The following is a 17631-nucleotide window of genomic DNA, read 5'->3' as shown; positions in this document are numbered from 1 at the left end:
AAGAAAGACCTCAATACTTTATTAACTTTTTTGCATCTTACAAATTAAGCAATTAGAATGAAACTAATAATCTAACTCATACCTCTGATTCGTACACCTTACCATTAACAGTAAGCACCATACTAACAGAGGAGTATCCTATGGTATTCCGGGCAACACATTCATATCGACCTTCATCAGCTGTTCCAACATCACGAATGGTAAGAAATCCTTCTGGACTAACATGAAATTTTCCACTCTCAGTTACCTGCACTCCATCCTGTAGCAGAGCACAATGACTAGTTATTCTAAATACTCTTTGTTTTCAAACCTGAACTTTTGCAATCTTTTTTCTCTTTTATTTTTACAGAGGTGTTTTTTTTTTTTAATATATATTTCTATTTTGTATGGCAAGATAATCTTCAAGTAGATTTACATAAACTTACATAAAAAACTCACAAACTGTTGACAGGAGTTGTATGTACTTCTAAATTGTACACTGTATTTATTCATTTTTAAAAGCATTCATTATTGTAAATCAAAGTACCTTAGCGGTTATAGGTCCTCATGACATAAAATTTAAGACCCAAAAATAAGATAGCACCTCTTGCGTACATTTATTTGTATCAATTCTGCATGCACTATGTATTTAGAAGCTGTTTATGGTATACTAAAATACATTTTCTAATGTTCATTAATTTAAGATAAAATAATCAGGAAGCTCAATATCAGTAACCCATTAATTCATCATTAACTCTGCTAATAACTCTAACAGTTTGATATAACGATTATTGCACCAATGGAAATCAAAAGCCACAGACAGGTTACGAAAGAGTCACTAAAATATGTCCTGGTTGAAGTGTCAACCTAATAGTTTAAAAGGGCTCAGTAATACAATATTTTCATTGCTTTATATCTATGATACAGTTGAAAGTGCAAAAGTATTAATAGGTTATTCACACAGAACTGTCACTAAAATACATAGGCCTTTTAAGGCTTACATTATGAATTTTAGTTTGTCCATTTAATTACTTCCATAACCATATATATACACACACATACAGATATAGATAAAATTCAAGTTTGGTGTATATATATATATATATATATATATATATATACACACACACACATGCTCTGTGTTAAAAGATTTGCTGATCAAACATCAGGTAATGCTTTCAGACACCAGAGCAAGCAAGAATTTGACAGCGTGTACTTTGAAAAGCTCGTTATGAAAAGATGGAAAGGCCATTGAGTTTCTGCAACAACTGAACAAATGCCTAGTACCTTATTCCATGTAATTACTGGCTCCGGCTCTCCTTGAGCACTGCATGGGATCTGCACATTTGTGCCAACCTCCACTGTCATGTCACTGGGAATGCTGGCAAATACAGGTGTCACTGAAAAAAAGGTACATTGACAAAGTATGAAATACATCTTGTACAAAAGATGGTCTAAAATGAGGTAAACACTGTTTATTTTTTTCAGTTACCCAACATTCCTCAATCTATAATCCTATTCTGTCTGCAAGTTTGTAGTCGCTTATAAATTTGTCTTACAGACAAAATTCTTTAGACCTGAAGTCTGCTTTAAGGTGATTTTTAACAACTCAACTTCAAACAAAACCAGCCCAAACACTTTTTGCCAAAACCATTTAAGTTCCACATTTTAAAAGCTCTAAAAATATTTCTGTGAATAGGCAAATCTGAGTAAAGTCACCAGAATGAATATCCCATCAACTTCTGTAACTTTTTCAAGTTTTAATTTTTTAAGCAGCAACAACAGAGATTTCTTAGCTGATAAAAGCAAAAGTTTCCACAAGTCATTCAACTGTGATTCCCCCAGCCCAACTTGCTGAGGTGCTAAGACTTCACAGAGCTCCTATCGTCCTGACAGTAAGCCCTAGGCACTAGCATGTCAAAAAAAATCACCTCTGATTTTAAGGACAGTTATCAGTGTGAAGAAAATTAATGCATTTTTTAATATTTCAAATCCAGATTGACATGCAGCACTCAAATATCATCATATATTTGTATGTGCTTCTCATGAAGATATTAAAAATTGTATTTCTGCTGTAAAGTATTGGTATTTTGGGGGTGGGGGTGGGAGAGGGCTGTGCTTTTACAGAGATGTACTTGGCCACACAGTGTACATTTATTCTACCAAGTGAATGTGGCCCTGTTATTAAATTGTTTGTACACAAATTGCTGTCAAGAACCAGAAACCATTTCAAATAAGGTATTCAGAGGCAGACATCCAGCACTGGGAGGTTTGGGTTCTCTGGATGTGAGCCATGTCATGCCACCAAACAGAAGTGGACCATTAATCCATATTAATTAATCCAGATTTAGCCACAATGACCAGTGACCATTCCTGAGATGAACAGTCCTTTTGTTAGTAGCCTAAAAGAAAAAAAGTTTTCTCTTCTTGCACAATTGAAAATAGCATGGCAGTGAATGCATGGAGAGCTCCAATTTCAGGTTGCATTACAGCCTTCAATCTTGTATTTACTATCCTTTGGTGACTGTATTTAGCAACCTGGGTCATACAAAAATAATTTTATCAAAATCAGTGAAGTTTAACACAATCGCAAGGCTATAAAACTTTATAAAATTGAGTTTTGTTATATGGAATCTTAGTCAATAATTTCATATAAGTGAAAAAAAAAAACATAATACCCACCAATTTTGACAAATCAGGCTCCTCTATTCTTATTTAAGAAAAATCAATGGAATTTCTTTGTGACCAACCACTAAACTCAAGAGGATCTTTGAGCTGCTTTCACTAAAATAACGTTTAAATGAGGTCACCAACAAGAAATACTTTGAATTAAACATTTAATCCGCCTGAATTTAGTTAGATAACAAATTACTTAACTAAACTAAACATATTAATATGATTCTAATTAATCCTAGAATTAGCTTACTTAAAATTTAGTTAAAGAAAAGCACAAGATAAATGGAGTGGGTTGGCTTTTCTTCCTGTGTCTGCTGATTTTAGGTATAGGGAATGACTTTTGATTGTGAAGGTCATTCCGCTATTGTAAAATAAAGTGTTCTGCTTCTGGACATCAAAAAAATATGAGATTTACTCTATTTATTCAACAGCACAGAGTCTTATAAGCAACTAATCTTTGCAAAGCAAAGTATTTTCCCAAGCATGGGAATAGTCATCCTCAAAGCAAACCTCTGTTCCTTACAAAAAGGAGTAAATCAGTTAAACCTCTTTTATAGAAGACAGACTGTTCTAAAGGAATGATACTCTGTACAAATACTGATAAGTATCTATACATAACATTTGCTAAAAAATACCTGGAACCTAAAAATAGATATGCTCAGAAATAACAATGAGAAATGTGAAATGTTAGCAGCACTTTGAACAGCAAGTTTTTTAAATGACAAAAGATATAGCCTCATGCTAACAAGCTTTTCTCAAAAGAAGGCCGTGTTTAGTTGTAAGCTTATGTGTTCTCCAACTAACTGAATAAAGTCTATCAGGGCACACTGTCCCACATGCTCAATTTATAAAAACTAATAAGACACCTTAAAATTCAAAACCAGAAACTTGGAATAATTGTGAAAATGCAATAAAAGTCCTGAAGGAAAACCCATGCCCTATTCAGGATCTGTTTCAAAAGCTTTTTTAATTCTAAGCAAGGATAAACTACTTCAGATTATTTATTTTTTTTTAATTTATTTTTACATTACTTTTTTATTTTCCTCAGCAGCAGCTTTCATGGACGACATACCTCTAGGCTGTACAGTCAAGTATACAACAATTCGTTGAGACCCAATAATGTTAACAGCTTGGCATTCATACTGTCCCTGGTCATGCAGAGCAACCCTGGAAATCCTTAGGGTTCCAGAGGATAAGACTAAGTGTCTTCTGTCAACAGACAACTGGCCTCCTGAAACACAAAGTAACAGCAGTGCAGAGCAAAGTACCTTTGTGTCAGAAAAAGGGAAATCCAGAAAATTATATATTTGATGAAGCATTGGAAAAAACTGGAATATCTTTTAAAAAGGTTTGAAACCTTTACTTCTCAGAAGATAAACATACAAAGCAAACAAAACATACATATGCACACAATCATAAACCTGAACTTTTTTTCTTTGTGGTAGAAACAAATATTTTCATGTAAGGAGCATGATAAAGCGTCCAAAAGAGAAGGCACCATAAGAACACCAGTAGGTATTACTGTTCATTTCACATGTGTGTAAGACACAATTCATCATATCTGCCTAAGCCATACAGAGAATCCATAAAAAAAAATCATATAGCCCTGAAAAAATGGAATATAATGAAAATTAAATAAAAGGGACATCAGTGTCTGTACCCTATTCTTCCTTTCTGGACATTGCATTTGATTGGAGCAATCTTTTTAAGAAGGAGAAACAGGAACATTATCAGCATCAAAAAGATCAAATGTTTGTTAAAAGTCTGCTTTATCTACCATGTTTTAGAATTTCCTAAGAGGTGTCTTGACTGCTAGAGAATCATTTGATTCAACTGGGTTATTTACTTACTTGTAAAACACCCACTACATTATTTCTTCCCACTGGATCTCGCTTAATGCCTTTACTGCCACTACCTGATAAAACTATCAGCAGAGTACACACCACCGCTCCTCTCAACGCGCGGTAAGTGACAGAAATGCAGTTATACAGATGCCAGTTAAAGGTTGGGCTGTACCTAATTTCAGATTTCCAGTTAATGACAGTCATCTCTATTTCTTCTGCAGTAAACCAGCTGAAGTAGGTACTGCCACATGTAATTTGTCTCCTATTTCTTAAACATTATTGGGAATCTATTATGGAGACATATTTTAACGACTTTTCTTTAATGAATAATGAAAAATGCTTGAGCAGCTCGCTTCTGTGGGACACATTTTCCTTTCTAGCTAAAGCGGAAAGAGATGAGCCATGTTTCCTTCAGAGACTTAAGCATCTAAGCAAATACATGGATCTAAACAAATAGCATTTTATTAGCTTAGAAGTGAAAATAGAACATGCTTACCTCCTTTAGTCCAGGCAATAACAGGCTGGGGATAGCCTTGTGCTTCGCAAGGGAAGTCAACAGTCTGTCCCTCAATCACTGTTTTGTCTTGAGGAGTAACAGTAAACTTAGGTAGAGCTAAAGAAGAGAAAATAAACAGGTTAAAACAAAACAAATCCAAACTAAAAAACGCGTAACTGTCTGAAATGATGAAATTATTCCTGTATGACTTGAATAGCTCATATCAGTAGGAAAAGAGACGCTAATGGGACTGTTTTATATTGTGACCCCTATAGGGCAGAGAGTTAAGGTAGCCACCAGTGCAATAGAAACATCTCACAACCTGGCCCTGGTGACAGTGAAGATGTCTGGGATCTACTGCCACAGATCCAAAGTAAGAGGTATAGTAAGACTTGTAGAGTCAAACATAGATTGGATTAAAAATGCCTTCTCCTCTCAAACAATCGTAGGCTAAATTGTGAAGAAAATGAAGCGCAGTCAAAGCCATCCTGAGCTCCTTGTTTTCTACTTTACACAAAAGGAAAGCAGTGAGTAGAAGTGTGGGCCAATTTCTGCAGTAACATCACAGCACTATCCGTGTAAGATGCAGTTCAGCTCTCAAAACACAATCATCCAATTGGTGGATAATGAATAAACAAAACCACAAGGACAAGTTGTTCTGCATAGCTTTAAAAAATTGAACTCATTGATGAAGTATTTGCAACCCGAAGTGCTTGCCAGCTAGAGATCTTAACATGAGAACAGAAAGAAAGTTTCCTCAAAATGCTTTGCAAATGCAAGTTCCAGCCTAAAAACATTTCAAGTAAAAATATTCCCCATAAATATATATGCTTTTGATAGATTGTTCTTGAACATTTTATATTGATATTATTGACATACAATACCAAAATTATTGCAATCACGATAAGTTACAGTACTTTGACTTTTGTTTTGCAGAAAAGCTATGCTAACACCTCAGTTGGCAGAGTGATAACTTCCATGAAACACAGCAAAAAATGTTTCCACACCCACTGAAGTGTCTGTAAAAGAAAGGCAGAACAGCACTCAAAACTCCATTTTTAATACTCCAGGCACAAATTCTAATCTCTAGGATTGTTGCCAGTTACAGAAAAAATGTAATCCCCCATAAATTTGACATTGCATGTTTATTCCTACCAGCAAACAAAACATAATAAGAAATAAACATTTCAAAACACCAAGGATTAACTTCTGAGAATAATCAATGAATTTAACCTTCAGAGAATTAGTATATAATATCTGACTTTGAGTGAAATGTATAGCAACTTTCCTACAGATTACACTAGAATCTTACAAGTAAAACAGAAACTTTCATGGTTTTAGTTCAGCTCTGACAATTCAGAAAAACAGAGAAAACCACACAGTTCAAAGTAATATACTGTTCCTAATATGTTTTATAGCTTGTCACTCTTAAAAGTTACTCACCTTGGACTATGATGTATGCAGTTGCATGGATATTATCTATGCTGTTCGTTGCAAAACAGGTGTACTCGCCACTGTCCTCCTGCTTCACATTTTGTATGTAAAGTCCTCCTGATGGGGTTATGGTGATGCGAGGGTCAACTGGTAAAGGGGTTCTGTCTGCTTTGGTCCAGGTAATTCGTGGCTGAGGGTGCCCGGTTGCACTGCACTCCAAGGTAACGCTCTCCCCAACCAGCACTTCGGTGTTTTGCGGGTGAATCACAAAACTTGGCCTGGCTGTGAGGAAAAAGCAATGCCTACATATGACTTTCAGCTCACACAGGTAATTTGTCTGGATACTGCAATACTTTGGGAAATCTAGAGTTTTTTAATAGTTTTGTTCCAGCATACTTCTAATCTTAGTGTGAAGTCTGCCTCACTTTAAACCTAATCTAGATGCAGGCATTTATAAATATCAGTAGATAAGAAATATAAGCTCTGATGTTTCTTTCCTTGACTGCCATTAAAATAGAGTTCAAACATTTCCTTCTCATTTGCTGATCTTCATAAAGGTCTCCTCAGAGGCACAAACACTGAGACCAAGAAAACAGGCTAAAATTTGCCATAAATGAATAGAAACACAAACCTGATTAAGCTACATTTTAGTATCTTTTCCCAGCTATGCGTGTGCTTTGCAGTGACATTTTAAGTTTACCTGATATTGAGTGTCAAAACAAAATTTTCTCACAGCAAAGTCTGGGATTTTAAAACATTACATCCTGGAGAGGAATTTAGTGCTTGCAAACACAAAGACCTGGCAACACAGAGATGCAGGCTAAGAAGCTCTATAATAAGGATGGCTGCACAGCATGTGTCAAAGCTTCCATGAGCGGCCTGCTTGGAATCTTGTGGTATTCAGGTATCCACAGAGAACACTATTGTACTGAGCAATGTTGTAATGTAACAGCCTCTTTCCCTAACCCTTAAACAGAGAGCCTACAAGACTACCATCAGAATTGCTTACTACAATAAACATATTAACTAGCTGATTTTTGTTCTGGGGATGTAACTTCATGATCTAGCTCTTAAGATGCCCAAGCGCAAAAATTTACATGTCAAATACATACAAAAGCCAAGGCATCTTACTTTTAGCAATCTTATTATCAAAACAATTCCTCATCTGAATGCAAAATTCAGATTTGGTGTTCTTTACCTGGTGACTCAAAGTATCGAAGAGTAACTTCCTGAGTTTTCACTTCTCCAGCCACATTTTTTGCCATGCACTGGTAAATGCCTTGGTCTGTTTCTTTAGTATTCTGAATCATCAACGTGCCATCATCTAGCAAGTTTAGTCGGGAATCTTCTTTCATACTGAGCTCATTACTGTGAGGAAAAGAATCTGCTGGAGTTAAACCTTTAAATCACAAGCACAGAAAACTGCTAAATAATGAAACCCAAAATATATTACCCAAAATAATTTGAGGGGGGGGGGGGTGGGAGGGGGAGAAGAGTTTTACTGTGTTAAGTAAAATAACAGAACTCTTAGCTTTCTCCTAAAGAGAAGACAAAAGAAAAAAAAAAAAAAATTCAACCAATTTTGCCTCTGCAAGCATCATACTTTCAATATGAAAAACCAAAATACATTAATGAGTAAAAGCTTACAGGGAAAAAAGTTCTAACTGGCAAACCAATTTAAAATGTTTGTGCTTGAAGCATATCAAATAAGTTCAACACTCAAGATACTTTCTGCTAGGAGTGGGGTTACTTGCAATGAAATCATCTTTGTGCCAACATCTGTCCAGATTGCTCAAGGAGCACTAATGAACCTGATTATAATTTGCATTGGCTTGAAACGTCAGGTCTTCGGGATATATTAGGGATGCATTTGTGTGACGTTATCTAAGAACAGTTAGGGGTTATTATTAAAGGAACTGTTTCTCACTCCATCCCACACCACATCACGAAAAAAGCACATATGAGGGATGAGATCTTATCCCCTGTGTACAAATCCCAGTCTGATGATCTGTTCACCATACTGACCTCAATAGGTCAATGGCTTTTGACTGAAATCTTGCCATGTTCAACTACCTTGCAAAGAGCTTTGCTCTCATTCATGCAGCCAGGAAACAAGCCAGAGTCAATAATTCCACACCCCAAGCTCAAATTTCTTCTTAAAACTCTTTCATATGTGTATTCTGAATACATGTTTTCTTTGTTTATTATAAGAAGTACATGAGCCAAAGAAAATTTTAATGTAATAATTATATCATACAAGCTCAAGGCTCTGTTATTGACATACTCCATAAACACTGTACCCTTGCTGCATGTGTCACTCCCATCAGCAGAAACCTACAGAACCAGGACTCTGTAGCTCCATTTTATCAGCATCCAACAAACTAAAATGGTTCATTTGCTAATATAAAACACAAGGGAATTTGCTTTTCAGATCCATTTTTCATTTGTGTAAGAGCATCATTAATCCAGTCTGATTAAGTTTGTGGTAAACTCACAGTTCATGTGTCTATCATAAATTCACATCAGTATAAGGCAGATGATGTGCTGGTACGCAGCTGGTTCAGCCATGCCGTGCCCAGTTGTGCTGAAGGGACCTAAGCAGAGCTTGAGCAGCCACTCTGCAGCAGGCTGGCCCTTGGACTGCTGAAAGACACAGGTCCTTCATAGGCCCTTCCCTCAATTCCCTAAGCAGTTAGGAGAAGCAATGGAGCAAGTTGCACAGGGAACTTGTGCTACGTCCATCCCTTAAGCTCCAACTGGACAAGCAACCTGGTATGATCCTGCTTTAAGCAGAAGGCTGCAGAGATCTCCAGAGATACCCTCCAACCTGAATTAACCTACAGTCCTATGGTACTTGTCTGCCCTCCATGTACCAGTCTGGGGAGCCTGGGAATTGATATATCTATCTCTGCTCTCCTGGAATGGAGCTACACCTCAAAGGAAAGCTGTCTCTGAGGAGCTGGGGCTCAAGGAAGACTTTCTCTGAAACCTAACTTATCCAGCTGGAGTTCCTTTGAAAACAGCTTTTGCCTTGCCTCAAAATGTATGCAAACAATAGCTAACCTACAAACCGCATGTGCAACACATCCATATTGGAATGTCTGGTACTTACATATAAATCATTAGTTTTAAGCATGTGAGCAACTTTGTAGATGTAACTACAGCTGAAAATCTTACCGATAGTATTATAGTCATGAATATTTTCTAAAGTTATCAGCTCTTAAGTGTTTAAAATTATTTAATAAAACAGACATGGACCATTATTACTTCATATACTACTTTTAATTATAGCGTGTTTCCACTGTAACTATTCCATATATGAGCACATAATGCGTATGGACATGCACCCAGAAATGTACAAACACCCAGACAAACACACTTAAATCAGGTTTCTCTCTTCCTCTTTTAAACTTACTTGTTTCGAAGCCAGATAATTTCTGGTTTAGGATTGCCTTCAGCTCTGCAAGTGAAATACACTGTATTCCCTGAGGTAACATCCACATCCTGAGGCTCTGATGTAATTCTTGGCCTCTCTGTATCAACAATAAAACTTGTAAGGAACTCTCACTTGTTTTAAACTACTAAGGAATGGTAAATAAAGAATTTCTCATATACCTTGTAGAAAAATATATGTCATAAATGTTTTAATTTAAAATATTTATTTCTTACTCAGGATTAAATGGACTTTTCCCTATTCAAAAGTGACTGTGGCCTTTCTGACCTTCTCCATTGTTCCTTAAGACCTTTTAGCAGACTGGAAATGCACTGTGCAAATTTGTATCAGGCTCTAAAGTAGCTGTTTTATTTATTTGAACAGAGGCTCAATTTGCTTATGAAGGAAAAACTTTAAAACAACAAGCACAAGTGCCATTTAAAATAACTTCCTTTAGATAAGTATCAGAGCTTAACCTGCCTCCTACAGAATAATTTGTCCAGCTTGTTTCCTGCAGTTTCGTATTCAGGCTCCTTAGATGTGCAGAGAGCTGGTAGGACGCCATGAGACTTATTCTCGAACTAAATCCCCTTTTTACTATATTTTTCAAGAACCTTGTAGGTGCTTATGGTCATAATTCTCATGATCAGAGTTATATCCAACACAAAACCAAAAGAATGATTTATTTATTTTCTATCTTGGCCTCATCACATGCCTGGGCAGATTAATGCCCCCAGCTTGGTAAGAAATCTGCATTTTGATTTCAGAACAGAAGAGATGTGGGGCTGAGCCCCAGGGTGCCCATGGGGTCATGCCTTTACACCCTCAAGCTGAAGGAATATAGATGAACAAAAGGATTTAAATAGAAGTGCTTGTCCACTAATCCACTGACAGTGCAGGGACTCCTTATAAGTATAGCTGAGTAAAAAAGAAAGCCAGTGGCCCAACCCTGATTCCAATATCAACAAGAGTTTTAACAATAAGATCTGTGGAATCAGAAGCCATTCTGTACAGTTTCTTTCTTCTCTTTCCTGTGTACAGAAGGAAAGAAAGAATGCTAAACAACATTAATGTAACACCAAAGACCCTAGTTGTTGATCCTTTTATGATCAAAACTGAAATATAAAAAGGAAAAATAAAGTCTTTCCAGATAATCACATTTAGTTCCTCAAGGACAAATGGCTATATTTGTTTCATTAAAGATAGGCATAGAAGCAATCAGTCAGTCAGAAGCAGACAAAAACAGAGAAAGAGAAAAGGGAGATTTCTGGAAATAAGCAATATTGATCAATGTTATCAAAGTGAACAGAACAATAAGCAAACCAAAAAATACAGATTAGGTACATTTAGCACGTTAAAGAAGCCATTAGGAAGTGGCAAACCCACCACAGTTAAGTTCTTCTGGTGTAATTGAGGCCACTGATCTTCCCTGGATTCTTCGTGGATACTCACAGGTAGCTGCTGCTTGAGCATTACCCGACTCTGCATAGGTCTTCAACAGCTCCGCCAGCCACAGGATTTCACAGTCACAGTGAAGAGCATTTGAATCCAAACGCCTGCACAAAACACAAAGCAGCCACACCACTTCTTAGCAACCCTTAGACTAGTCTGCTCGGATCAAAATTGTTCCTTTATATGCAGTTTTAACTTAAAATATTTATATGCTTAATCAGAATTAAACAGACTTCATATGTGGATACAACAGACAATACAGAACACAGGTAACAGTCACTTGCTTATATGCATTCTGGTATAGTCTTTACTATAAAAATCCATGTTACTTTTACTGCATGAGTAGGACTGTGTTCAACCTAGCAACCATCTAGACAACTTTTCTTTTTTAACCCAAACATTGAGTGAATAAATCAGGGTTTATTTAGATGTTATACAAACTTTGCTTAAGTAAGGAACTTAAACCAATCTCACGTTACTTTCTGTTACACACTTATCACTGTATTAGCTTCACTGCTAACCTGACATTTTTACAACTTCTCATTTTGATCATCAGGCAACTGAGACAAAGACTCACACTTTTATTTAAGTATTAAGCTCATGTTGAATTTAGTGGACCAGTAACTTCATAAGAACACCTGCATATTGCAGATAACAGAAACCCATAAATTCTGTTGACTTTCTTTCCAGTAGTGAAGGGCCCCATTACTACTTAGAGAACTGCACTTTCTGGCTGAAGGGGCCCCGTATAAATGCGGGGGTTTAAACCCATTAAGTAAAGAAATCTATACCATTCAGTGTATCTATATACAAATTGGAAATAATATTGTACAGCAAAGCAATCTCATTTTGGTGCATCTTTGAGGGTAGCAAGCTTTTTTTATCATTTTGTCTTTTAATATTTTATTAACCACTTGCACAAATGCCCAGATATTATTTGTTCCCTGTTCTTTTGTGAAAAACAGGCAAGAACAAGCAGAAATATCTTAAAAGTTATCATACAAATGTCTCTCATTATATGAGATGCTACTGGTAGAATTTAAATCTCGAACACAAAAATCATGACATGACCTTTAAGGGTGAGCTGTCTTAGGTCAGAAGATACGAGGTCAGTCTAGCCCAGAGCTCTCTTCCACTAATAGTCACTACTGAAATTCACTTTTACCTAGAAATTATACAAAGAAGCATACCTTTCTGTTCACTTCAACCCCACAAGAATTGAAAGAGGTATGAGTGAAGCAGCTACAATTGGAAGACGCATACCTCATCAAAATCTACTTCATTCTGCCTTTAGCCACAGTTAAAGGTATGGTCCCAGAGCATTAGGCAAGTGTCCTACATCAGCAGAACCACCTTCTGGTTACATCCCTTGTGATCACTTTTCCTAGTAGAGTGTTATGTCTTGCTGCACAGCATGCCATCAGCAGTCCCCCCAGAAAGCAGGGTATGAATGCATGACTGCCTTTCTCAAAACAATAGTCTTGGATAACTTAAGGAATGTTTATCATAGATCAGTGGAGATCCAAAGTGTGAGATAGAAAACCTTCTGCAGGTCACCTCACAATGGTACTTCTACTGAGTTCAACTTTTCAAATGTGACTGAGGGACTAAGAAGCTGCTAATTTTCCAAGTTAGCGGCATTTTAAGAATCATAGAATCATAGAATAGTTAGGGTTGGAAAGGACCTTAAGATCATCTAGTTCCAAACCCCCTGCCGTGGGCAGGGACAGCTCACACTAAACCATGTTACCCAAGGCTTCGTCCAACCTGGCCTTGAACACTGCCACAGATGGAGCATTCACAACCTCCCTGGGCAACCCATTCCAGTGCCTCACCACCCTTACAGTAAAGAACTTCTTCCTTATACTCAATCTAAACTTCCGCTGTTTAAGCTCAAACCCATTACCCTTGTCCTGTCACTACAGTCCCTAATGAAGAGTCCCTCCCCAGCATCCTTAGAGGCCCCCTTCAGATACTGAAAGGCTGCTAGGAGGTCTCCACGCAGCCTTCTCTTCTCCAGGCTGAACAGCCCCAACTTCCTCAGTCCATCTTCATACGGGAGGTGCTCCAGTCCCCTGATCATCCTCGTGGCCCTCCTCTGGACTTGTTCCAACAGTTCCATGTCCTTTTTATGTTGAGGACACCAGAAGTGTAAACAATACTCCAAATGAGGTCTCACAAGAGCAGAGTAGGGGGTGCAGGATCACCTCCTTCGACCTGCTGGTCATGCTCCTTTTGATGCAGCCCAAGATACGGTTGGCTTTCTGGGCTGTGAGCGCACACTGAAGCCGGCTCGTGTTCATTTTCTCATCGACCAACACCCCCAAGTTCTTCTCCACAGGACTACTCTGAATCTCTTTTCTGCCCAACCTGTAGCTGTGCCTGAGATTGCTCTGACCCAGGTGTAGGACCTTGCACTTGGCATGGTTAAACTACATAAGGCTGGCATCAGAAGAAATGGCTTCTGGAGTTGTTTTTGAAAGTAACACTTCTATTCTTCAACCATCGAGCACCATTTCATAACTTTGTTTTTTATCATCAGATACGGACAAGTATAGCAATTAAAAAAGAAAATACCAAAATAATCAAATATTGAAAGACATAATAGAAGGATCACCCAATGAGAATTAGACAAGGGGAGAAAAAAGCCAAAAACAAACAAAAGAATCCCAACCAATCAAAAAAATCTAAAAAAGGATCTCTCTATATATTAGTTTATCTACAAAACAAGACTGTATCAGTACAAGTAATTCCAAGACAGGAAACAAAAAGATTTAATCAGTCACTAGAGAAAGCAGGATAGGAACCAGTGGTCTTAATCCATGTATGTAAAACAACTCGAGCACGGCTTAGGAAGAACTATTTAATATTTAAAACAATTGCACAATGAAAAGACATTTGCAAGGAATATAAATATTGCAAGATGAGATATGGTGTAATTATATTATTTAATCTTTCTTTAGTTAATAATAATTCAATTTACTTACAGTCTCTTCATAGATTCTAGTTGACTAAATGTTCCAGGAATCAAATGAGCTATTCTGTTGTTATGCAAAAATCTATTAAAAAGCACAGAAATATGCATGTAATAATTCAGATTTTGAGATGCACTCACTTCATTTACATTCTTCTGAAAGTTCTATTAAAGAAAGTAATTTACAAAATAAAAAAAAAAATCTTTTTGAAAATTTTTTAACGATTCATTGGCTGCTATTTTTTAAGTGGCCTCCAACGTGTATTTGGTGTGTCCATTTGGGGAAAAAGAGGCCATAAAAAGACAAAGTAACTGAAAGGAAGGGATTTCATAAGCATTCAAATGAGAAACTCGAAGAAGAAAAAAAAAAAGAAAGAAAAGTCATACTATAAATCTTCTACTTCTTCATTACTAACATTTATTTTAGGTGAAACATCAATCACGGCTCTTTGGGAAATCATTTTGCAATACAAAATATACCACAAGCTATATTCACTTCTGTAAGCCTTTAAGGTCATCCTGACTGAAGTGTTCTTGGCAAAGACTGTGTAGTAGTAACAATAAAATATTTAGACTAAAAATAATCTATGGGAATGAAAAAAAATATAATTTCCAGTTTCAAATATTTGATTTAATTCAAACAAAGAAGTAAGCTGACTTCTGAATCATAGCCCAAGAAAAACAAACTTACAGCCTTTCAAGTTTTGGAAGATGGGTAAAGGATTCAGGTTCCAACGTTTCTATTTGATTAAAGTGCAGATACCTGAAAATATGTTAAACAAAAGGAAAAACACTGAAACAGTTTTCTTAATGAAGCTAAATATTATAAAGAATTTGCTATAGTTTCCACACTCTTTACACATGTAAATAGGCAATAGTAGTGGCTTAACTTTTCTTCTATTGTCTGAATCCTCTACTTGAATCTGAGAAATACACGACATGACAAACAAGGAGGGTTTCATACTACTATATAGTGTGTGTGTGTGTGTGTACATTTATGTGCAAAAGAATTTTTTTAAAACACACATTAATTTGGAAATACAACTTTGAACTTTTTTGCCAAATCAACTTTTTTTTTAGTATGCATACTTAAATACATATAGAAAAAAGAATTATTCTATTTTACAGGAAGATATTGCAGGTTGTTTAGAAAATATTTAGCTTCCAACAGAATCACATTTTCAGTGGGCAACAGTTTTCACAGCTATTACATTTCACTGCTATTACAATTTCAAAAGATACTAAATAACCTGCTCTAGTCCATGAACACTGCTGTTTAAAGCCATGAATGCTCTCAAAAGCCAAACAAATTCCTAACATAAGCCCAAGTTTGATTGAGTTGCTTTTAGAAAAGAGCTTCCCAGCAACTGGTGTACATTAACCACCACAGCTGTGTTGTTTGATACTCTGTTGATTCTAATGTAAGCTATTAATATTACACAGCAACAAATATCACACATCTACTAATCTTGTACAACAACAGAAAAAAAGCCTAACATAACAAGATAATTAATCAGATTATCAATTTGTAACTGCTGTGAAAAGGGACTGCAGAGGTAGGATCTTTCCAGTCTTCCAGTTTATGTTGTGGCAGTACTCTATAAACTTGCAGATGAGAAAACAAGAAGTAATTGATGTGACTTCGACAAGGAACTGTGAAAATGATTTATAGACTTTGGATCCTGATTATATATCCAAATGTATTCAAATCTCTCAAAGTTTGTTATGTGGCCTCTGACAAACTCACGAACATCTGAAGAATGTGCACATATAGGAAAACTGAAAAGAATCCCACAATTTAAAATCAAACAGAAAATCTCAGACCCCAAAATCTCTTGAAAAATCAATCCTTCAGCATGAAAAGCAAAAGCACATGGGAACTTGCTTGTGCTGAAACATCGCACGTGTTCTGCTCCCTGACCTGAGCTGAATGGTCGCTGCAGAGAGAGGAAAGTGGGAAGCAGCAATTACAGCAGAGAGTCGTTGCAGCAAGCTCTGGAAGGCGCGTGCAGCTGGGGAGCCAGGCACGTGCCTGGCAGTCCCCCAGATCCCCTGCCAGCAGCAGCACAGCCCGAGCGTGAGCCAGCAAACGATGCCAGGGAGCAATGAATGGGGAACCACAGAAAAGCCAATAAATCAGCACGGATGTGATCAAGCACAGTGTCAAGTCTGCTTACTGCCAGTGCAATGCATGGCCACATACTGTACTGAGCATAGAATATGATCCTGTTTGCACAAGGAAGCAAGAAATGCATAATCATGCTATGCCTGCCAGTCTTCATCTCCCTTTTGAAAATACAGGCCAATTTCATCCAAATTAAAAAGACAGACATCTCAAAGTCACATACTTCCTACAAGGTTCGATTGAGTCACCAGCAGAGAGTTGAGAGACTTCAGTCAGGTCCAGCACTGACAGGACTGACATCTGCCCTGTGAGCAGGGACTGGCCACGAGGTGGGCACATCTCACCAGGAGCCAGGGCTCTGCTCACCCACCTCTCCACCATCAGCAGCATTTGGGAGGGGCAAGGCAAGGTAAAATGAAAGAGGGTGAAGAGGAAAAAAAAGGCACAGCTATAGGGTTTGTTACTTTGATTTTGGAGAAAATTACATACATTTCTTCTGGTGCACACAACAGGGATTTTTTTCCTTTGCTAATTCTACTTGCATTTTTATGATTCATGAGGACCTTGAAAAAATATCTCATCTTCCCAAAAAATTAGTCTCTTGTACTTCTTTGTCATTAACAAGGAAAGATTTGTAGGTACAAATAATACATCTTACTGGAACAACAAATTAGACACTGGCACAGGCTGCCCAAAGAAGTTGTGGCTGCCACATCCCTGGCAGCGTTCAAGGCCAGGCTGGACAGGGCTTTGAGCAACCTGGTCTAGCGGAAAGTGTCCTGCCCCATGGCAGGGGACCTGGAACTATATGATGTTTAAGGTCCTTTCCAATCCAAACCATTCTATAACTCCATTAAATAATGTTGGTAAAAGCAGGCACATTGAGGCACACATCCCTTTCTTAAAGTGCAAGGATGAGAGATGACATTAGCAAAGAAAGAAAAAGAAAGGATGCCTCTCTTGGAGTTTGAGGATATATACATGACTAAACTCAAAGCAGCAACTCATTGCTGTTTAGTATTCCAGGTTACTATAATTACAGAATTTAAAGAACGTATTTGCCTGAAAACTCGCCTTGTTTTTCCAAGCAAATGAATCAGTGCAATTAAAACAATACTTCTGTTAAAAACCTTGCCTTGTTTATGACTTTATGTCATCACACATACAACTACAATAATTCAGGCACTGAAGTATATTGTAATAGCTTTATGTAATCAG

The 17631-nt window shown here is 37.1% G+C and overlaps 1 protein-coding gene across 1 annotated transcript in view; it reads right to left on the bottom strand.

The window, feature by feature from the left end:
• The window catches only part of PXDN (peroxidasin), a 92861-nt gene that overhangs the window by 27332 nt on the left and 47898 nt on the right, over nt 1-17631 (bottom strand). Inside the window, exons 5-14 of the mRNA XM_057431804.1 lie at nt 14980-15051; nt 14302-14373; nt 11249-11418; nt 9845-9962; nt 7628-7797; nt 6439-6711; nt 4996-5112; nt 3728-3886; nt 1267-1379; nt 103-259 (exon numbers count right to left, since the gene is read on the bottom strand). Coding sequence (XP_057287787.1) covers nt 103-259; nt 1267-1379; nt 3728-3886; nt 4996-5112; nt 6439-6711; nt 7628-7797; nt 9845-9962; nt 11249-11418; nt 14302-14373; nt 14980-15051 — 1421 coding nt within the window. The remainder of the gene's footprint in view (nt 1-102; nt 260-1266; nt 1380-3727; nt 3887-4995; nt 5113-6438; nt 6712-7627; nt 7798-9844; nt 9963-11248; nt 11419-14301; nt 14374-14979; nt 15052-17631) is intronic.

This window comes from Pezoporus wallicus, unplaced genomic scaffold, assembly GCF_028554395.1.
Source record: "Pezoporus wallicus isolate ANWC-B61680 ecotype Strahan unplaced genomic scaffold, APGP_CSIRO_Pwel_v1 contig_161, whole genome shotgun sequence".
Classification (NCBI taxonomy): Eukaryota; Metazoa; Chordata; class Aves; order Psittaciformes; family Psittacidae; genus Pezoporus; species Pezoporus wallicus.
This window is presented reverse-complemented; position numbering and strand designations above follow the sequence as displayed.